The following is a 23,116-nucleotide window of genomic DNA, read 5'->3' as shown; positions in this document are numbered from 1 at the left end:
GGTCTTTCACTGGGCTGGGGCTTACCCGTACCACAGATCCACTGGTAGCCTTTTCCTGTCTCACACGTAGACACACCTAGATGAAGGGAGATTCAAACACCCACATATGCAGAGACCGAACACTTTTGATACCATTGTTAAGAACCACGCCAGGTGCGCGCCCATACACTCCCCAAATAGGCCCATACATTCTTTAATCAACCACACAAGCCCAATCACTACCCACATATGGGTTGGTTGTAGCCAACAAGCCTAATAGGCCACTACCTATAAAACTTGTTGGCTGATTGAGGAAGATATTTGCCCTTCTTATCAATAGATCACAAGTCCCCTATCTAAGCAATGTGGGACATTCGTATCAATACAATGATAGAGTACAACCAGTATAAACAGCCAGCAACTCAGAAACAACAAGCAAGATGCATAGATTTGGGATTAATAAGATTAGGTGTTTGTATTGATAATAGAAAACGATAGTAACAAGATAACCTAGCTTTCGAGGAGATAGTACCTCCAATTACAAAACCAGACAAAACATAGTTTGCCTTATTCTGCCATACTACCACTACTTAAAACCCTGCCAAAGTCTCAGCAACGTGCTTGCTCCAGTGAAAAGGCCCCACGTGTAAAGATCAGGACCCTCCATTTGTCTTCTCACGAACCATCTTGCCTCTCCTCTTGTGTTGCTTAGTAATGGTCCTATCAGTGAAATTGTGGTCAAATTGGTAGTCCTTGATCTAGCACACACAAACAAAAAACCTATCAATAATATCACAAAAACAATCCAAATATCACAATAACCAATCAATCTCGTCTACATCTACGAATTTACACTGAAAAGAATGGACAAACCCTCGCTTTGCCAATGTCATAGAAGAGATCGGGACTCTTCGCCGTGATTCCTTGCAAAATGGAGATCTAAATTGGAAGAAACTTGCATAAAACAAAAGAAAGAAATTTACAGTAAATGAAAAAGAAAACCCAAGATTGTCACTTAAAAGACTGCAATAGTTAGAGACATCCATTGCATACGCAATTTCATCATCAGTATCCAAACATAAATAAAAATACACAAAAAAATTCTGATAAACCCTCGCATAAGAAAAGGAGAACAATATAGGAAGAACGAATCCAAAAGTATAAAAACTTACAACTATAGTGGGAGTCTGGGAGAGCAGGTGGTGATTGTGAACTTGTGGTTAGTCTGGTAGTCCTTGTAGAGAATATCTATCATACACAAACAAAAAACCCACCAATAATATCATAAAAACAGTCCAAATATCACAAAAACCATTCAATCTCGTCTACGTATACAAATTTAGAAAGAAAGTGAGGGACAAACCACTGGCTTTCTTGCCGATGTCAGAGTAGAGATCGGGATCCTTCGCCATGATTCCTCGCAAAAATAGAGATGTAAAAAAATAAATAGCAAGACTACCCAAGGATTTAAGTTTGTAGAACACAAATTGAAAATCCAATGAAAAATGTTGGCGCCTCTAACAATCTAAGGAAAATTGACTACGTGTTGCCTGCTTAGTCTGATACAAAATTGGTAAAGCCTAGCCAAACAACAGTGGCAACGATTATCCACCAAGTCAACTTATTCCACCAGGTCAATGAAAATGGTATTTCTCCCTGCACAACTTCACTCAAATCAGAACAGCAAAAAATAGACATCCATAATCACACATAAGTCAAAGTAAGACATATAAAAGCAAAGACATAGAGCCTGAAATGAAGGGCGAAGTAAGGGTTTTAGGTTGCTATCATTGTGGGTTTTGCAAGAAAATAGAAGCTGTTTATTGGGAACTGATAATTTTTTTAATCTTAACCGGCTGTCCCGTGATTAGGCTGCAAGAATAGGTCGAAACTAACCTTCCAAAACCTCCTCAAGGAAGTAGCGGCAACGCGGGAACAATGATAGTCAACGAACTGAAACAAAATTGGTAGCAACCTGCAGAAGGAGGATCAAAGAAACAGACCGAAAAATAAGAGATTAAGCAAATCAATTTGAAGACCGAAGACCACAACATGAAAATGACAAAATGGAAAACTAATCAGCAATAGCTAACGAATATTACTTGAGCAAGTTGATGCAAATTGTGAAATATTTGCAAGCGCACAAATCGAACAAGTATGTTGACAATTAAAATCAACGTCAAACAAGTAACAACTATGTAAATTGAGCGAAAAGGATGAGTGATTGTTTTTTTTTTTAAAAACTAAACTAAAACAAAGAACAAAATAGCAAGTAAGTAATCACAAATGTAATCAAAGATGAAAGATGGAAGATAGAAGCACTAGGGTACTCATTTCACCTCACCTATCCAATTCAACCCCTTGCTCCCTTAATCCCTAATTCCTCTCTCAATAATGACAATCGGTCTCCCTAACTTATCCAATGTTCTATGTCTAGTCATACAGGAAATATCTCTATCTTTAATCCCTGTTATGTCTAACAATCGGATTCAAAAGACAAAGACCCATTAAGATTTGTGGATTAACCATTTAGCGATTGCATAGGTTACGCCCCTATATTTCTATGGTTCATGCACCCTATATCATCTATGGCTTGAGACAAACCCTAGAAATCTCCTTCTTGTCTCAATCTAGGCAACAAATCATTTAGATGGTGATCAAGGATTCAAAAACATTAAGCACACCCATAGACAATCAATAAGAGAGAGAAATCAAGAAATGAAGAAACTAAGTTTATTAAATCTTCAAGGTTGGTTACATTTAAACCCTAGTAAAGAAATCTAGCCACTAATAGAATCAAGATACATCATCAAGCAATGGAAATCAATCATAAAAACTAAGATAAAAGAGGAGAGAGAAAACCCCCTTGTGAACCCTCTTATTCTCCAAGCTCAAATGGTGGCCTCCAAGGTAAAAAATGAATCCTAGCTCCAAGAACACCCCAAAACCCTATTTTATGCCCTTTTACACTTCCCAAAACTCTTATGTCGTTTCCCAAACAAGTTGGGGTCATTTTGACTCAAAAACACTTGAATTCGGAACTTTTTTCGCTAAACTGCGCGTGCTGTGGATAGTAACTCCGATCGATTGGATACTGTTCCAATCGATCGGAAATGCAATCTGTCTCCACAAGTTTTTGGGTATTTTGGTAGGTCCGATTGATCGGAAATCGTTTCTGGAGTCCAAATCTTCATTTTGCACTCTTTTCCTTCCTTTCTTGCCTTGGCACCTACAATATGCAAATATAGCTTTCTTAGACAATATCAACTTCTAATCAACTCAAAATGGGATGAACTTATGTGTAAAGGATGCATAAATGTATGTAAATATTTGGCACATCAAACACCCCCACACTTAACCTTTGCTCGTCCTCGTGCAAATTGAGAATGAATAAAGGAGAGAGAGAGTATTTTCCGTTAAGCTCAAATGAAAAATAAAATAACTAAGACTAACTCTAAATAAGAAACTAATCTATGCCATTTTCGTAGGGCTCACGATGACACTTAGCATGTGTCACAAGTCTTTAAACCCCTAGGTGCCCCTAGTAGGAGTTGCGATTTTCATCCAAATTCTTGCAAATAAAGCTTAACATGCTTGTAAAATGTGGGATTGTCTTGAACTAATTACGCAACTTTTCTTTTTGGTAAGTCCAGTGTTTTATTGTTTATTGAGAAAAGGAAGTCCAGTGTCGCATTTAGTTCCTTACCGTTTCCTTTAGCTTAAAGAGTACTTCTAGAATACTGTTATTTAAGTGAATCCATATGCAATTTCTCTAGCCACACTAAAGAAAACATAAATAATTTCTTTGTTCGCTTGGGAAAAAATATCTTTGTTCTATAGTCTAATTTCTGTGCGTGTTTGTTTTGAAAGAGAGATTGAAAATGGATGTTTTGTGGAAAGAAAGTTGATGTAATCATACTATCACTTAATATTTTTCTCCCTGAACTTCATGGAGATGGGTGTATGTTGTAGAATCCATTCTTCTAGGAGCTCGAGCAAATTGAGAATGAATAAAGGAGAGAAAAAGTATTTTCCGTTAAGCTCAAATGAAAAATAAAATAACTAGGACTAACTCTAAATAAGAAACTAATCTATGCCACTTTCGTAGAGCTCACGATGACACTTAGCACGTGTCACAAGCCTTTAAACCCCTAGGTGCCCCTAGTAAGAGGAGTTATGTCTCTTGAGGGCTTATCAGAATGATACCCACAAACATTAAACAACTTCAATGCCAAAATTCATGTCATCAACAAAAAGTGTGAAATGAACTCACAATTGCAACCCTATCCACACTAACAGACTGAAACATTAGGGCATTCAAACCAATAAAAGCATTCCTCCAAGAATCTTATCTTATCCATCTTGCTTAACAATTCAAAAATTGATGCACATAATGAATTTCACTTGATGTTTGGCCTCAAAGTGACATAAACAAAGGTCATGAAGTCTTCCAAGAACAATAAGAATCAAATAGCAAATACAATGAGCATTTATTCAAACTCCATTCTTATTCACATTTTTTTCCTTTTCCTTTTCCCTTTTCTTTTCAAAGGTGACTTGTGCAATGTTCAACCTCCTTAAGCTTTCTAAATGACCCATGTAACGAGCTTTCAACCAATGACTCTCAATCCAGTTGGCTTAGGGCACTAGGTGTTAAGACACCCCAATGGACCTAATTACCCTAGTCAAAAAGGCTACGAGGTTAAATTAGTCACCAAGGGTACTCTAACATTCATTTCCTACCTTTTTACTCGAAACTCATTGCTTGCTAGGCAAGAGGCCCAGTTATTCAACAGAAAATTTATGAAAGAAACCATTTATTTATAAACAAAATTTTTTTTTCTATATTTTTTCATTGCTCAAGTAGTGCTACATAGAATCTAATTGATCTCAAACAATCACAAATGTCAAAGTCAAGTCATATTTCATACCTCACAATCAAGTGTTCCATATCACAAAAACACAATGGACAAAACAATTTTCAAGATAGGAAAACTCAATTGGAAAGAATGTCCATAGCAAGATCCATCAATGCTTCAAAGCTCACAAAATTCATCCAAATACACTCAAGAATGACATGGCATAAGGCATTTGAAGTCAAAGTTTCTTTTTATTTCAAGCAAAAACTAGAAAACCTAAATTCCCACCCCCACACTTAAAATATACAATGTCCTCAATGCATGGAATAAGCGAAAATAGAAAAAAAAGATGGAGATAGAACAATAAAACCTGGGTTGCCTCCTAAAAGCCCTTGGTTTAAAGTCTTCAGCTCGACTTCCCTTTGTGAATTCAACCGGGACCCTTGAGGGTTGTGGTGTAGATTCCCCTTGATGGCTTCTTAGGATTGACGTTTGTTTGCTTAGGTGCCATGCAAGGAGGACAAGCCTTCATCACCACCGTTTCTTTAGGAAATACATTTTTCTTTATTTTCTTGGTCTTCCTCTTATTCTTTTTCTTGCTCTTATTTTTCGTCTCCTTAGGCTCTTCGATTTGAGACTTTTGAATTTCAATTTCAGCTTGGGAGGTTGCCTTAAGAACTTCATGCTCAACCTTGGAATTTTAGCATAGGAAAACTTCCACCGGAACCATGTCAATATGCTCCACTTGGAGGCATTGTTGAGAAACCTCCTCTTGTCTTCTATTGCCAAACACTTTAAAAGTGATTTGGTCACCTCCCGCACCTCTCAAAGTGAGCTTTCCTTTTTCAACATCAATCAAAGCCCTCCCTGTGCTCAAGAATGGCCTTCTCAAGATTATGGGAGTAGTTGGGTTGGCCTCCATATCCAAGATAAGAAAATCCATCGGGAACATGAGCTCACCCACCTTCACTAAAACATCCTCCACGATGCCAATAGGGTACCTAATTGATCTATCCGCCATTTGCAAATACACCGTGGTTGGACTAATCTCCTTCATCCCAATTTGTTTTGCAACCGATAATGACGTCAAATTTATGCTAGCTCCAAGATCACACAAGGATTTCTCAATCAAAGTGTTACCTATAGTGCACGGGATTCTGAAACTTCCCGAATCATCTTGCTTAATTGGGAGCTTCCTTTGCACAATGGCACTACACTCTTCGGTTAATTGAATCTTTTCATGCTTCTTCAATCTCTGCTTCTTGAATAAGATCTCCTTCATGAATTTGGCATAGCAAGGAATTTGCTCTAAGGCCTCGGCAAAGGGAATGTTCACTTGAAGCTTCTTGAATACCCCTAAGAACTTGGAGAATTGATCATCATTCTTTTTGTTGCTCTTTAACCTTTGAGGAAATGGAATTGGAGGCACTTAAGCTTTGATTGGAGGTGTAGGAAGTGAACTATCGGGCCAATCTAGCTCCACAACATACCGCGTCTGCACATTTTTTTCATTTTTGAATTTTTATCATGTACTGCAACTGGCTGATTGATCGGGATGGGGTCCGATCGATCGAAAATGGCCCCTGGATCGTTTTCCCTTGTTCTTCTGTACTTCTCCTCCTCCTGCAAAATTGTCGCTTTTTCAGCATCTAGATCAGAAGCGTTTTTAGCCACCTTACCAGTCTAGAGAGTGATTGTCATACATTGCTCCTTATCCTTCCCTTTTGGATTCACCTCTGATTGGCTAGGCAATGTACCTGTAGTAACCGGATTTCGTCCGATCCGAAAAAGAAAAAATAGAAAAAAGAACACAAACAATGCAAAATCTCATTTCTTTGACCTATAAGCCCATAGATATTCATAATCCCTTTCTTGGATCCTTAAATACTCAAATCTTGACCCAATAAGATCAAATCTTAGAAAATATCTAAAAATAAGAGAATTGTTTTAAAAAATGTCACATCTTTTTATTGTTTTGCTAGAAGAATGGAAAAGTCAAAAATAAGAAAGAAAAAGCCAAGAAATAAGGGGTAACAAAGAGAGAAAGATGTGGCACAAATTGGGGAAAGAAAAAGAATAAAAAGAAGGAGACAAAGAGAGAAAGGTGGCACAAATTGGGGAAAGAAAAAGAATAAGAAGAGAGGAGGCGTGAGAGAGAGAAAGAAGGAGGCTTTGGCTTTTGGTGAAGCAAAACAAAAAAAAGAAGAGAGGAAGAGAGGAAGAGAGGGGAGAGGAAGAAGAGAAGGAGAGAAGGATAGAAGGAGAGAGAGGGAAAACCGATTCTTTGGATTTTTTTGGTAGAAGCTTCATACCCCTCATATCTTTCACTCAAGTATTACTCTATTGACACTTGATTTCAATGTTTGATTCATTTTTAGCATCCTCGGATGTTGACTAAGAATAGACATGGTGTTTCTTACATTCACCTTAGACATATCTGATGCTTGGGAGTGTTTTCGATACTAATATGTTGAGCCCCTTCTCTTTGCATTTTTTTTCTTCTATTTCTTGTTGGAAAAAACGGGAGAGACCATATTTGGATTTGATTTTCTTGGTTTGGATATGTGTGAATCTCGTAATGTGGTCTTGACTCGATTTAAATCTTGATTTACATTTGAGTATTCTATTTTTCCCTCTCTTTATGTTTGTTTTGTTGGACGAGGCTCGGGCTTGGATATTATTTGGACGAGTTGATGGAGGTTTGAGCAATTTCAAGATTTTGTTTGGTTTATTGCGATATTTGGCCCCCATATTGTGTAATTTATCTTACTCATGTCGACTTGTATAATTTCGACATTTATTATTTGGATTATTTTTACAAGTGTGGATTATGAATATATAAGTTTAAAATTGAATATAGGTCATTTCAATTAAGGAAATCATAAGTTGATTCCCTTTATTTGAATTATGGACCTTATTTGATTTCATTTATGAATTTGCCATAAGTTGGCAATAATAGATTAAGTTGATAGATGACATTTTTCCAAATAATCATTTATACCATAAGTTGGAATTTAAAATTAAACCTACCAAAAGTTGGTAGGGCATTTTATTAAATAAACCATAAGTTGGTATCTAAAATTAAACATACCAAAAGTTGGTAGGACATTTTATCATTAACACCATAAGTTGGTGCTTAAAATTAAACCTACCAAAAGTTGGTAGGACATTTTATCATTAACACCATAAGTTGGTGTTTAAAATTAAACCTACCAAAAGTTGGTAGGACATTTTATCATTAACACCATAAGTTGGTGTTTTAAATTAAATCTACCAAAAGTTGGTAGTGTGTCTCCAAATAAACACTATCATAAGTTGATAAGTGTGTTGAAAGTAATAATTCAAACTTTAACAATTATATCTTGCAAAGAGCAAGTATCCATAAGATAGCCATGAAATTAATTAGGGTAACCATTTTCAAACGGAAGTTGTGGGGTGCCTAACACCTTCCCCACACTCAATCGATCCTCGTACCTTTTTCTCTGGTTCGCAGGTCTTTACGGTGTCCAATTGCACCTTAAATCAATTGGTGGCGACTCTAAACATTTTTCATCCTCCAACGCCGGTCCGCGTCGTGACCCCGGTTGCGACAACTGGCGACTCTGCTGGGGAAACCAGGTTTTTTAAACCTAAGAGGGTCAAGCCCATATGATTAAATTGATTGGCTACGGTTACTTCTTTTTGTATGATTAATTGTTTGTTTCCTTTATATGTTAGAGATGTTGATTTATTTTGTTGTGGTAAAGTATTTGTCATCTCATACATTTACACTCACTGTAGCCTACCACCCGGGCTCTACCTTTAGTATTAGAGAGGGTTGACCACTATTCTCGTGAGATTCCGTCTCCGCATGGATAGTGGAAGATATCCTCACCGGATCGACTTCTCTTAAAAGTTAAGGGAGGAGCTTTTGTCCCAATAGTTGGGATTTTAAAAGTAACATGATCTGGGACCTCGCGGAGTAGTTAGATAAACTTACCCATGCACTTTATAAAGCCCTAGATCCATGGCCGAAACCTCCAGAAATTTAGGTTACCCCATGTAATGCCATGTTTTATTTTTGTGTGATTTATTCATTTGCGGCTGATGTTTTGTTGTACACATTCTTAATTGGGATTTTAGTGCATCATTAATCATAGCTTTCAAGAAGCAACATCGTCACCCCTATCAGACTCGCCTACAATCAAGAATTATTGAGAATATGGAGCAGGAAATGGGTGAGCATAGTCAGAATCAGGATATAGTTGAAATCAAAGAACAGATGGCCTTATTGATGAAGAATATGGCGTTGCTGATGAAAGGAAAGGGAGTAGCTGAAAATTCTGAAATACTAGAGATTCCTGAGAATCATCTGCACCAGGAAATACCAACTTACCCACCCGGGTTTACTCCTATTCGTAATCAGCCTTTGCCTGGTTTGCATCAGCATCAGTATGTTTCCCAACAGGCAACCACTCAGAACCCGACATATATTCATCCAGTTGAGACCCATGTGCATGATAATCCCTTCCTAGTCGATGCTAATATTGCAGGAGCTGTAACCGCCAGAGTAGTGAATGAGGGAGTTCAGAATGAAGAAAATAACTCAATGGATGCCATTAAGAAGTTGGAAAAGAGATTAAGAGCCATGGAGGGTTTTAATGTTTCAGGGATGCTGAATCCGACCAATTTGTGCCTTGTGAAGAATCTGAATATTCCACATGATTTTGTACTACCAAAATTCAGTGTGTTTGATGGCACTGGAGTTCCATTGGATCATCTAACGATGTATTGTCGACGTATGCAGCCATATGCAAGCGATGAGAAAGTGTTGATGCATTATAGTCTGACTGGGGCAGCTCAAAGGTGGTTCAGTACCCTTAATCCCTTATCAGTAGCTTCGTGGGAGGATTTGGCTGAAATGTTTATGAAGTAGTATAAGCATAATGAAGAGAAGATCCCTACCATTTACGATATGCAGAACACAGCAATGAAGAGTGGGGAAAGCTTTAGGGAATTTTCCCATCGATGGAGGGATTTGGCAGCCTAGATAATTCCACCCCTTTCAAAAAAGGATTTGTTGAATGCTTTCATTGATGCTCTCCAGGAGCCTTATACTTCCAACTTGGCGGGCGGTGGCCATAATAATCTAGCGGAAATGATACAGGCAGGAGAACGGGTTGAACGATGTATGAAGAGAGGGACCCTGCATTATCCTACATTTGATAAGCCAGACCCAATTAAAAGTAAAGGCAAGAAAACTGAAGTGCATTCAATGAATTATTGATTCAAATCCCGTTGTTTATGGTGTGACTACTTCAGACTATCGCCCTAGAAACAATTCCCCAAGGATGTCAAGTCTAGGAGCCTATTATAACCATAACCATAACAATCAATACCCACAAAACCCAAACACTTACCAAAACTTCCAAAACCCAAACACTTACCAAAATTTCCAAAGCCCAAACACTTACCAAAGCTCTCGTCCAAATTTCCAAAACCAAAGACCCAGACGGCCCGTTGAGCATTTCGATCCTTTGCCCATAACCTATGCTGAATGTTTCACGAAACTTCAAGCGCAAGGAGCAGTAGCTCCTGTTCCGAGACGGGTCCACCAACCTCCATATCCCCATTGGTACGACCCTAATACCACATGCTTATATCATGGAGGTACACCCGGGCACTCAACCGAAAGTTGTCTACAATTCAAAAGGATAGTCCAAGGGATGATTGAAGCGAAATGGCTGGATCTTAATGCAATCAATAAGCCAAATGTCAACAACAATCCATTGCCTAATCATGAGAAGGAGGGTGTGGATGCCATTGAAGAATTCGGTGCTACAAAAAGATGGGTCTCAGAGATTGCGATGCCGTTGGGCCAGTTGTTTACGGTGTTGAGGAAAGAAGGACTGGTTGAGGAGGTAGCAGTGGATACGCCCGTTCAATGTGGACTTTTTGACGCAATGAAGGCTTGTGAATTCCATAAAGGACAAAGGGGACATACTATTGAGAATTGTTGTGGCTTTCAGGAAAAGGTACAAGAGTTGATGGATTTGAAGATAATAAAGTTTGAGGTGAAAGGTAAATCAAATGAAGTCAATGTCCTAGGAGGTTACTATCAAGGACCAAGGCCGAATTGCGTGAAACCTTTTGTTTTGCAATACTCTATAGAGGACAAGCCAGTGACTGTGATTCCGAGGATAGATCCTTTGTACAAGAATGATAAGGCTGTGCCATGGAATTATGAAGCAGGAGCTAGTGGAAAGCAAGGAGAAGTGGTGGATAATATTTCTGGCGTTGGTGGAGTTACCCGGAGTGGGAGATGTTACACGAGAAATGAGACAGAAGGAAATCTAATGGTGGACCTTGAAGCAGAGCGTAAAAGGAAAGGGAAAGCAATACCTGAAGTTGAAAAGTCAGGTTTTATTCCAGAAGAAGGTCTTTTTGTACGCCCAGAAGAGAAAAAGAAAGTTGTAACTGATGTGGAAGTTCAGGAGTTCCTGAAAATTATTCGGCAGAGTGAGTACATGATAGTGGATCAATTGAAGAAAACTCCTGCAAAGATTTCGATTTTGGAGTTGATAATGAGTTTTGAACCGCATCGACAAGTTTTGATGAGAATGTTAAATCAGGCTTATGTATCAGACAAGATTCCTACAGACTCTTTTAATGGCATTGTGGGAAATGTGTTGGCCTCCCATTTATTGTCCTTTACTGAAGATGATATTCCGCCTGAAGGGATGAGGCATAACAAAGCTTTGCATATTTCAGCCATGTGTCGTGGAAAGGAATTAGCAAGTATCTTGGTGGATAATGGGTCATCCCTCAATATTTTATCAAAAGAGACTTTTGAAAAGCTGCCGATTGACAGATCTTATTTAAAACAAGTGCCAATGGTGGTGAGGGCATTCGACGGAACACGTAGAGAGATTATGGGAGAAATTGAAATACCTTTACAGGTTGCAAGTGTAACGTTCAATGTGTCGTTTGTGGTAATGGATATCTCACCAACCTATAGTTGCCTGTTGGGACGACCTTGGATTCACACTGCGGGAGCTGTTCCATCATCGTTGCACCAAATGATCAAATTTGTTTATGATGGAAGGGTTTACATAGTAAAGGGTCAGTCAGAATGGATGGTTGCCAGCTTGTCTAATAGTTCTCCTATTGATGCTCCGACAGAGGGGATTGAGAGTTCATTCCAATCTTTTGAAATTGCTAGTGCTAGCTATGGGAAGGAAGGACTTTCTCCCCTAAAGCCACAAATATCAAAGGTTACGAAGAATGTAGCAAAATTTATGTTGAAAAAGGGGTTTCGCCCAGGAGAAGGACTCGGTAAGAATCGACAGGGAATTAAGAAGCCAGTAGAAATGGTGAAACATCCAGAACGTTGGGGTTTGGGTTATAAGCCAACTAGGGTTGACAGGAATCGTGTGCAAGCAGAAAAACAGGCGAAGAGGCTTGCCCGTCTGGAAGGAAAGGAATTGGAAGTTGAAAAGAAACCGATTCCCTGGCTTTATGACAGTTTTGTGTATGGAGGGATGCAAAACAAGATAAGTTTGACTGACACTGGGGCAGTTTTTGGAAAACTATCATTTCAAAACTCGACTGGTGTAACTAGGGCAATTTTGGCAAATATATGTGATCAGTTTGAAAAGTTCCAAGTTGCTGTGGTGGAAGAGGAACAGAGTTCGGCTGCTAGACCTTGTTTTGTCATCTCGCGTCCTTCAAATTTCAAACTTAGCAACTGGACCAGTTTGGAGCTCCCAGTATCTCTCAAGAACCTGCAAGAGTAATCCCGAGTGCACTACCATCGTGGGCCTAGCTCACGGCCTTCGTTTGGGTCTTTTGTAATGAGCATGCTTTACTTTGCTTTCAATAGATTTTATAGTATGGCGATTGCATGTTCTATCTTTGTTCATATTTCCTTTTCCATGAAATGAAAATCTCCTGATAGTCATCCATATTCATGTTTCTTCATTTCCATTCAAGTGTTATTGTCCATTCTCAATACCACTTTCATTCATTTCTTTAACAGGATTGAAAATGATGATAATAAAGAGGACGAACTTAATGACCCAGATTTTGATGCACCCATTAGCAATGTTGAATCTGACTATGAAATAGACGAAGAAGTTGAGATTTTTCCTGAGATGTTAAGACAAGTCAATCAAGAAGAGAAAATAATACAACCGCATCAAGAGTTAACTGAAGTCGTGAATTTGGGAACTGAAACGGAGAAAAATGAAGTCAAGGTAGGAGTTGCCTTTGAAGGAGAAAGCAAAAAGAAGTTGATAGATTTATTGCATAGTTACCAGGATGTCTTTGCATGGTCTTATCAGGACATGCCCGGTCTTGATACAAACATTGTTGTTCATAAGTTGCCATTAATTCCAGAATGTACCCCTGTGAAACAAAAGTTGAGGAGAATGAAAGTAGACATGTTGTTGAAGATAAGAGATGAAGTGAAGAAGCAGTTTGATGCTGGTTTCTTGGCAGTGGCTCGATATCCAGAATGGGTGGCGAATATTGTACCTGTCCCCAAAAAAGATGGCAAAGTTCAGATGTGTGTCGACTATAGAGACCTCAATCGCGCAAGCCCGAAGGATAACTTCCCTCTTCCTCACATTGATGTTTTAGTGGATAATACAGCCAGACATTCTACCTTCTCTTTCATGGATGGATTTTCGGGTTACAATCAGATCAAGATGGCACCAGAAGATCGCGAGAAAACAACTTTTATTACTCTATGGGGAACTTTCTGTTATAAAGTCATGCCTTTTGGTCTGAAGAATGCCGGTGCCACTTATCAAAGGGCCATGGTCACTTTGTTTCATGATATGATGCATAAAGAGGTTGAAGTTTATGTGGATGACATGATAGCAAAATCCAAAAAAGGTGAAGATCATATTGTGAATCTCCAGAAGTTGTTTGATCGATTAAGGAAGCATCAATTGAAGTTGAATCCAGCTAAATGCACATTTGGGGCAACCTCGGGGAAGTTGTTAGGTTTCATTGTAAGCAGGAAAGGAATTGAAGTAGATCCTGATAAAGTGAAGGCGATCTTGGAGATGCCACCCCCTTGGACAGAAAAGGAAGTTAGGGGTTTCTTGGGAAGATTGAATTACATTGCCAGATTCATTTCACAGTTGACGGCTACTTGTGAACCTATTTTTAAATTGTTGCGTAAAAGTAACTCTACTGAGTGGAATGAAGATTGTCAGGTAGCGTTCGAAAAGATCAAGCAATACTTGAAAAGTCCTCCAGTGTTGATGCCTCCTGTGGCTGGCAGGCCGCCTATTCTCTATTTGACTGTCTCAGATAGTTCGATGGGATGTGTGCTCGGACAACATGACTCATCAGGAAGGATAGAGCATGCCATTTATTACTTAAGCAAGAAGTTTACCAGTTGTGAAGCAAATTATTCAATGTTAGAGAAGACTTGTTGCTCGTTGGTTTGGGCTGCGCATCGACTTAGACAGTATATGCTTTATCACACTACATGGTTGATTTCCAGGATGGATCCTATCAAGTACATTTTTGAGAAACCTTCTCTTTCAGGGAGGATAGCTAAGTGACAAATGTTATTATCAGAATATGATATTTTATATGTCACACAGAAGGCAACCAAAGGGAGTGCAATAGCAGATTATTTGGCAGAGGGAGCGATTGATGATACTCAAACTATGGATTTGAAATTTCTAGATATTGATGTCATGACTGTGTCTATAGAAGAAGAGAATCAAAAGAATTTGGTAAAATGGACTATGTTGTTTGATGGCGCTTCTAATATCATAGGATGCGGAATTGGTGCAGTGTTAATATCACCTGAAGAGAATGTTATACCGTTTACAGCTAAGTTGTATTTCGAATGTACCAACAATGTGGCTGAGTATGAAGCATGTACGATGGGAATTCATGCTGCTATTGATATGGGGATTAGGAGGCTACAGGTCTATGGTGATTCACAGTTGGTGATTAGGCAATTGAATGACGAATGGGAAACCAAAGATGACAAGCTTATTCCATACTACCAGCATATCAAAAAATTAATCAAGTTTTTTGATTGGGTGGAGTTGGATTATATCCCAAGGGGAGAAAATCAAATAGCAGATGCTCTGGCAACTTTGGCGGCAATGTTTGATGTAGACCCAAAAGGGGAAGTGCAGGTGATTAAAATCGAGAAACGAGAAGTTCGAGGTTACTGTTCAAATTTGGAGGGAGAGCCTGATGGTAAACCGTGGTATCATGATATTCAACAGTACATTGAGAAGAAAGAATATCCATCAGGGGCATCAGAAAATGATAAGCGTACCATCAGGAGATTGGCGGGATCTTTCTTCTTGAGTGGAAATGTTCTTTATAAAAGCAATGATGGGATAGTTTTCTTACTATGTGTTGATATTGCTGAGGCTAAGCAAATCATGGAGGAAATTCATGAAGGGATATGTGGGACTCACTCTAGTGGATATGCAATGGCAAGGAAGATTATACGTGCAGGGTATTATTGGTTAACCATGGAGAGGGATTGTATAAGTTATGCAAATAGATGCCACAAGTGCCAGATTTATGCAGACAGGACACATGTTCCCGTTAATCCATTACATGTGTTGACGTCACCATGGCCTTTCTCTATGTGGGGATTAGATGTCATCGGTTCAATTGAGCCAAAGGCTTCTAATGGGCATCGTTTCATTTTGGTTGCTATTGATTATTTTACCAAATGGGTGGAGGCTGCTTCATATTCTAATGTGACGAGTAGCGTGGTTGTTCGGTTTTTGAGGAAAGAGATTGTTTGTCGATATGGAGTCCCAGAAAGAATTATTACTGATAATGGCACGAATTTCAATAGCAAAATGGTGAAGGATTTTTGTGACCAGTTCAAAATTCGTCATCATAATTCGACGCCATACCGACCGAAGATGAATGGGGCTGTTGAGGCGGCGAATAAGAATATCAAGAAGATCATCAGGAAGATGACAGAGAATTACAAAGATTGGCATGAGAAGCTCCCTTTTGCTCTATATGGTTATCGGACATCAATACGCACATCTACCGGGGAGACTCCTTTCTCTTTGGTGTATGGTATGGAAGCAGTTTTGCCTATCGAAGTGGAGATTCCATCCCTTAGAGTAGTTCTGGAGGCGGGTTTGGAAGAATCAGAATGGACTCGAACAAGATATGAGCAGTTGAATTTGATTGAAGAACGAAGATTAAGAGCAATTTGTAAAGGGCAATTGTATAAAAGAAGATTGATGAAAGCACATAATAAGAAAATCCGACCTCGCAGTTTCAGGGAGGGAGATTTAGTGTTGAAGATGATTTTGCCACCTCAAAAAGATCACCGAGGGAAGTGGACACCGAATTATGAAGGACCATATGTGGTGAAAAAATCTTTTGAATGAGGGGCATTAATTTTGACAAGAATGGATGGAGAAGAATTGCCTAATCCGGTGAATGCAGACGCCATCAAAAAGTATTACCCATAGTTTAAAAAAAAAATCTCGCTAGATGGAAAACCCGAAAGGGCGACCTAGGCAAAAATTAGAATTAAAAGCTCGCTAGATTGAAAACCCGAAAGGGCGATCTAGGCAAAAATTAGAGCAACAAAAATCTTGCTGGAGTGAAAGCCCCTTGTGGGCGCTTCAGGCAAAAATTAGGGAAAAAGGAAAGTCTCTGCTAGAGTGAAAATCCGTCCTGGGAGCTTCAAGTAACATTGAGATCAAAAAAGGCATGGAGAAAGCAATTAAGGGGAATTGGCAGAGGCCTTAATGAGGATTTGAGAAGAATATGGGGAAATACAGTGAATAAAAGATAGCAGGGCTGTATACAGTTGAACTGGTTATGATCAAAGATATACATGATGAATTTGTGGGGAAGAAGCTTCATATGGAAATAGTCAGATTCAATAATTGCAAAGTGGGTGCACACAAAACTGGGGCAGTTTCGTGTGGAATCGGAATTATTTCATTTATATCTTGCAAAGATTTCTTCTATTTCCTTTGTTTCTAACCTTCAGGAATCACATATGTACCTCATCAGTTTCTCTTGTTATCTATCCATTTTAATAAAGTGCTCTGAGGTCATTCATTTCTGAGTTCCTAATTCATTGATTGTTTTCATCAAAATTTTGATTGCTTGCGTAAAATTCTCATATAGTACAAGCATCGCCATGCTATTGAATTTATTTGAAATTGAGTAAAGTAATAAGAGAATCATGACAAGTGCATTAGGATATTGTTCTTAATAGGGACTTGAAAGATTTTGGTGTTCTTGACTGTGAAGGAGCTAAAAGAAATTAAATGGCGCTAAAAGGCATGGTGGAGCCGGAGAGATTTTGGTGTTCTTGGCTGTAAAGGAGCCAAAAGAAATTAAATGACGTTAAAAGGCATTAGGGGAGGCCAGGGAGATTTTGCTTAGCATTAAAGGTATGCCGGATTTGATGGAAATCAGATGTAAACAGTAAATCGATGGAAAGATCAGACAAAAAGAGAATGAAAGATACAAGAATAAGGGTAATATGGCAGATTGAAGACAGGATGGAATCAAAAGATGCAATCTTCTCATGATGGATAATGGCAGGATGATAGGGGTGATGGTGCTGACGACAATTAACTAAAGTCGAATTTTCAAAATGAGAAAAAATAAAATACAATTGCTCTTCATGCATTCATACACTCATGGATATTTTCTTGCATAAAATTCAAGCAAACAGTTGGCCAAGCCGGGAATGGCCTTGTGATCCCGTGCCCCTTTATTTTCTTGCACAAACAGTTGGCCAAGCCGGGAATGGCCTTGTGATCCCGTGCCCCCTTATTTTCCTGCACAAACATTGGCCAAGCCGGGAATAGCCTTGTGATCCTGTGCCCCTTTATTTTCTTGCACAAACAGTTGGCCAAGCCGGGAATAGCCTTGTGATCCCGTGCCCCTTTATTTTCTTGCACAAATAGTTGGCCAAGCCGGGAATGGCCTTGCGATCCCGTGCGCCTTTATTTTATTGCACAAACAGTTGGCCAAGCCGGGAATGGCCTTGTGATCCCGTGCCCATTATTTTCTTGCACAAACAGTTGGCCAAGCCGGGAATGGCCTTGTGATCCCGTGCCCTTTATTTTTCTTGCACAAACAGTTGGCCAAGCCGGGAATGGCCTTGTGATCCCGTGCCCCTTTATTTTCTTGCACAAACAGTTGGCCAAGCCGGGAATGGCCTTGTGATCCCGTGCCCCTTTATTTTCTTGCACAAACAGTTGGCCAAGCCGGGAATGGCCTTGTGATCCCGTGCCCCTTATTTTCTTGCTCAAGCAGTTGGCCAAGCCGGGAATGGCCTTGTGATCCCGTGCCCTTTATTTTCCTGCACAAACAGTTGGCCAAGCCGGGAATGGCCTTGTCATCCCGTGCCCCTTTATTTTCCTGCACAAACAGTTGGCCAAGCCGGGAATGGCCTTGTGATCCCGTGCCCTTTATTTTCTTGCACAAACAGTTGGCCAAGCCGGGAATGGCCTTGTGATCCCGTGACCTTTATTTTTTTGCACAAACATTTGGCCAAGCCGGGAATGGCCTTGTGATCCCGTGCCCTTTATTTTCTTGAACAAACATTTGGCCAAGCCAGGAATGGCCATAGTGATCCCGTACATTTCAATTCTCGTATGAAACTCGGTTGACTACGCCTTTGTTTGCCTTTTATTTCATAAAGGACATACAAAGGGGGGCAGCTGTAGTAATCGGATTTCGTCCGATCCGAAAAAGAAAAAATAGAAAAAAGAACACAAAAAATGCAAAAGCTCATTTCTTTGACCTATAAGCCCATAGATATTCATAATCCCTTTCTTGGATCCTTAAATACTCAAATCTTGACCCAATAAGATCAAATCTTAGAAAATATCTAAAAATAAGAGAATTGTTTTAAAAAATGTCACATCTTTTTATTGTTTTGCTAGAAGAATGGAAAAGTCAAAAATAAGAAAGAAAAACCCAAGAAATAAGGGGTAACAAAGAGAGAAAGGTGTGGCACAAATTGGGGAAAGAAAAAGAATAAAAAGAAGGAGACAAAGAGAGAAAGGTGGCACAAATTGGGGAAAGAAAAAGAATAAGAAGAGAGGAGGCGTGAGAGAGAGAAAGAAGGAGGCTTTGGCTTTTGGTGAAGCAAAACAAAAAAAAGAAGAGAGGAAGAGAGGAAGAGAGGGGAGAGGAAGAAGAGAAGGAGAGAAGGAGAGAAGGAGAGAGAGGGAAAACCGATTCTTTGGATTTTTTTGGTAGAAGCTTCATACCCCTCATATCTTTCACTCAAGTATTACTCTATTGACACTTGATTTCAATGTTTGATTCATTTTTAGCATCCTCGGATGTTGACTAAGAATAGACATGGTGTTTCTTGCATTCACCTTAGACATATGTGATGCTTGGGAGTGTTTTCGATACTAATATGTTGAGCCCCTTCTCTTTGCATTTTTTTTCTTCTATTTCTTGTTGGAAAAAGCGGGAGAGACCATATTTGGATTTGATTTTCTTGGTTTGGATATGTGTGAATCTCGTAATGTGGTATTGACTCGATTTAAATCTTGATTTACATTTGAGTATTCTATTTTTCCCTCTCTTTATGTTTGTTTTGTTGGACGAGGCTCGGGCTTGGATATTATTTGGACGAGTTGATGGAGGTTTGAGCAATTTCAAGATTTTGTTTGGTTTATTGCGATATTTAGCCCCCATATTGTGTAATTTATCTTACTCATGTCGACTTGTATAATTTCGACATTTATTATTTGGATTATTTTTACAAGTGTGGATTATGAATATATAAGTTTAAAATTGAATATAGGTCATTTCAATTAAGGAAATCATAAGTTGATTCCCTTTATTTGAATTATGGACCTTATTTGATTTCATTTATGAATTTGCCATAAGTTGGCAATAATAGATTAAGTTGATAGATGACATTTTTCCAAATAATCATTTATACCATAAGTTGGTATTTAAAATTAAACCTACCAAAAGTTGGTAGGGCATTTTATTAAATAAACCATAAGTTGGTATCTAAAATTAAACATACCAAAAGTTGGTAGGACATTTTATCATTAACACCATAAGTTGGTGCTTAAAATTAAACCTACCAAAAGATTGGTAGGACATTTTATCATTAACACCATAAGTTAGGTGTTTAAAATTAAACCTACCAAAAGTTGGTAGGACATTTTATCATTAACACCATAAGTTGGTGTTTTAAATTAAATCTACCAAAAATTGGTAGTGGGTCTCCAAATAAACACTATCATAAGTTGATAAGTGTGTTGAAAGTAATAATTCAAACTTTAACAATTATATCTTGCAAAGAGCAAGTATCCATAAGATAGCCATGAAATTAATTAGGGTAACCGTTTTCAAACGGAAGTTGTGGGGTGCCTAACACCTTCCCCACACTCAATCGATCCTCGTACCTTTTTCTCTGGTTCGCAGGTCTTTACGGTGTCCAATTGCACCTTAAATCAATTGGTGGCGACTCTAAACATTTTTCATCCTCCAACGCCGGTCCGCGTCGTGACCCCGGTTGCGACAGTACCTCTTTCTCAATATGACAAAGTGTTAGCTATTTGTCCCATTTGTACCTCAAGATTCTGGATGGAAGCTCCATAGTTTTGCATCAACTTTGCTTGAGCTTGTAGAGTAGCATCGGTTTTGCTCATGTATTACTCCGTCCTTATCATAAATTGGGAGATATGAGTTGTAAGTGTATCTAGGCCTCTAGCAAGCTTTGAGAACATCTCATCAATATCCCTTTCCTTCTCTTGGAGCTGCACTAGATGTTGAGGATTTTGAACATTTTGAGTATTGCTCCAAAAGAAGTTGGGGTGATTCCTAAACCCTGGATTGTAGAAGCTGGAATAAGGATCATTACGGGGTTGATTGAAATTACCCCCGTAGGATGACGTCCACAACAATAATCACAAGATATGTAGGAAGGTGTGTTTTGCATAGCATGTACCCCTTGAGCTTGATTTAGTGTCAATGCATCAATCTTCTTTGCCATAATAGCCAAGGTAGACATAACCTTACCATCTCTAAAACTTCCCTCCTGCTTAGGATTCTCTCTCATTGAGGACCAAGAGTTAGTGGTCCTGGCCACTTTTTCAAGTAATTCCCGAGTCTCCTCTTGATTCTTCGTCATGAATGAACCTCCCACGGCTGCATCAATAGTCTCTTTAGTATGCATACTCAAACTTTTATAGAAGGTTTGATATACCACCCATTCTGAAAGTCCGTGGTTTGGACAACTTCTAATAATGTCTTTAAAGCGCTCCTAAGCCTTATAAAATGATTCAAGATCTTTTTGAGCAAAGGACATGCTATTCGCCCTAATTTTCACCGCCTTGGCCAGAGGAAAGAATTCACGTCAAGAATTGCTCCGCCATCTCATCCCAAGAGGTGATAGAATTGGGAGGCAAGGACATCAACCATCCCTTAGCCTTGTCCCTCAAAGAAAATGGGATAACCTCAACAAGATAGCATCCTTAGAAGCTCCGTTAATCCCAAAAGTAGTGCACACATGCAAGAAAGAGCGAAGATGGACATTGGGCTCTTTATTAGGAAGACCATAAAAATTCACCGAGTTAAAGATAATGTTGATGATAGCCGGCTTGATCTCAAAATTAGTAGCATTGATAGGAGGATAGCGGATGCTTGAAGGAGATGTATTCCAAGTAGGCCTAGCACAATCCTCAAGAGAGCGAGGATCAAATTGTCTAGGAGGGTTTTCAACCTCTTCACCACCATTTCTTCCATTAGCACCTCCACTATTACCATTGCTTTATTCACATTCATGCCCCTACCTGGGCTCACCAACATTCCTCCTTGCTTGATATTATTAGTATGCTCCTGCCTAAGATTGCGAAGTGTCCTCTCAATTTCCAAATCAATATCAATCAATTTTGAATTAAGAGTACGCCTTCCCAGGATCATACAAGAGAAAGAATTTTTGTAGAAAAATTAAAAACCAATTAGCACAATTGAAAAACTAATTTGACACAAAAAAAGAATTGGCTCCAAAAACTTCTTGTGAAATATTTGTAAGCGCACAAATCGCACAAGTAATAAAATGATGAGTAAATTATCGTTCACATGAGGATATGTTGGCAATTAAAATCAATGTCAAACAAGCAACAACTATGTAAATTGGGCGAAAAGGATGAGTGGTTGGTTTTTTTTAACTAAACTAAAACAAAGAACAAAAGAGCAATTAAGTAATCACAAATGTAATCAAAGATGGGAAGCACTAGGGTACTTAATTTCACCTCACCTATCCAATTCAACTCCCTTGGTCCCTTAATACCTAATTCCTCTCTCAATAATGACAATCGGTCTCCTTAACATATCCAATGCTCTATGTCTAGTCACACCGGAAGTATCTCTATCTCTAATCCCTGTTATGTCTAACAATCGAATTCAAAAGACAAAGATCCATTAAGATTTATGGATTAACCATTTAGAGATTGCATAGGTCACGCCCCTATATTTCTATGGTTCATGCACCCTATGTCATCTATGACTTGAGACAAACCCTAGAAATCTCCTTTTGGTCTCAATCTAGGCAACAAATCATTTAGATGGTGATCAAGCATCCAAAAGCATTAAGCACACCCATAGACAATCAATAAGAGAGAGAAATCAAGAAATAAGGAAACCAAGTTTATTGAATCTTCAAGGTTTGGTTACATTAAGACCTTAGTAAAGAAATCTAGCCAATCATAGAATCAAGATACATCATCAAGCAATGGAAATCAACTATAAAAACTAAGATAAAAGAGGAGAGAGAAAACCCCCTTGTGAACCCTCTTTTTCTCCAAGCTCCAATGGTGGCCTCCAAGGTAGAGAATGAATTCCAGCTCCAAGAACACCCCAAAACCTTATTTATGCCCTTTTATACTTCCCCAAACTTTTACGTCATTTCCCAAACAAGTTGGGGTCGTTTTGGCTCAAAAACACGTGAATTCAGAACTTTTTTACGAAACTGCGCATGCTGTTAATAGTAAGTCCGATCGATCAGAAATGCAATCTGTCTCGAGTTTTTGGGTATTTTGGTAGGTCCGATCGATCGGGAATGGCTCCGATCGATCGAAAATCGCTTCATGAGTCCAAATCTTCATTTTGCACTCTTTTCTTCTCTTTCTTGCCTTTACACCTACAATATGCAAATATAGCTTTCTTAGGCAATATCAACTCCTAATCAACTCAAAATGGGATAAACTTATGTGTAAAGGATGCACAAATGTATGTATATATTTGGCACATCAAACGACAACTGAAAGATCCAG

At 38.9% G+C, this 23,116-nt stretch overlaps 1 protein-coding gene across 4 annotated transcripts; it reads right to left on the bottom strand.

Moving 5' to 3' along the window:
• Positions 1-438: 438 nt before the first annotated feature.
• Positions 439-2,022, bottom strand: LOC120015294. Of its 4 annotated transcripts, XR_005471740.1 has the most exons (5): positions 1,876-2,022; positions 1,343-1,635; positions 1,152-1,227; positions 853-933; positions 439-737 (listed from the first exon to the last, which is right to left on the bottom strand). XR_005471740.1 is itself a non-coding variant. In XM_038867651.1 (2 exons), exons 1-2 carry the CDS (start codon positions 1,023-1,025, stop codon positions 566-568), a joined length of 345 nt encoding a protein of 114 aa, XP_038723579.1. In that variant the 5' UTR covers positions 1,026-1,132; the 3' UTR covers positions 439-565. The 4 variants fall into 4 exon arrangements, 1 of the variants encoding a protein (XP_038723579.1); XR_005471739.1 differs by having other exon boundaries at positions 1,343-2,022; XR_005471741.1 differs by having other exon boundaries at positions 853-918; positions 1,343-2,022.
• Positions 2,023-23,116: the final 21,094 nt, after the last annotated feature.

Source organism: Tripterygium wilfordii, chromosome 14, assembly GCF_013401445.1.
Source record: "Tripterygium wilfordii isolate XIE 37 chromosome 14, ASM1340144v1, whole genome shotgun sequence".
NCBI lineage: Eukaryota > Viridiplantae > Streptophyta > Magnoliopsida > Celastrales > Celastraceae > Tripterygium > Tripterygium wilfordii.
This window is presented reverse-complemented; position numbering and strand designations above follow the sequence as displayed.

Excerpts from the sequence above, each read along its gene's own strand:
- LOC120015294 (XM_038867651.1), bottom strand. The coding sequence starts at position 1,025 with ATGGATGTCTCTAACTATTGCAGTCTTTTAAGTGACAATCTTGGGTTT. Across the intron at positions 738-852 it reads ATGACATTGGCAAAGCGAGG|ATCAAGGACTACCAATTTGA; the intron begins GTTTGTCCATTC and ends TGTGTGTGCTAG.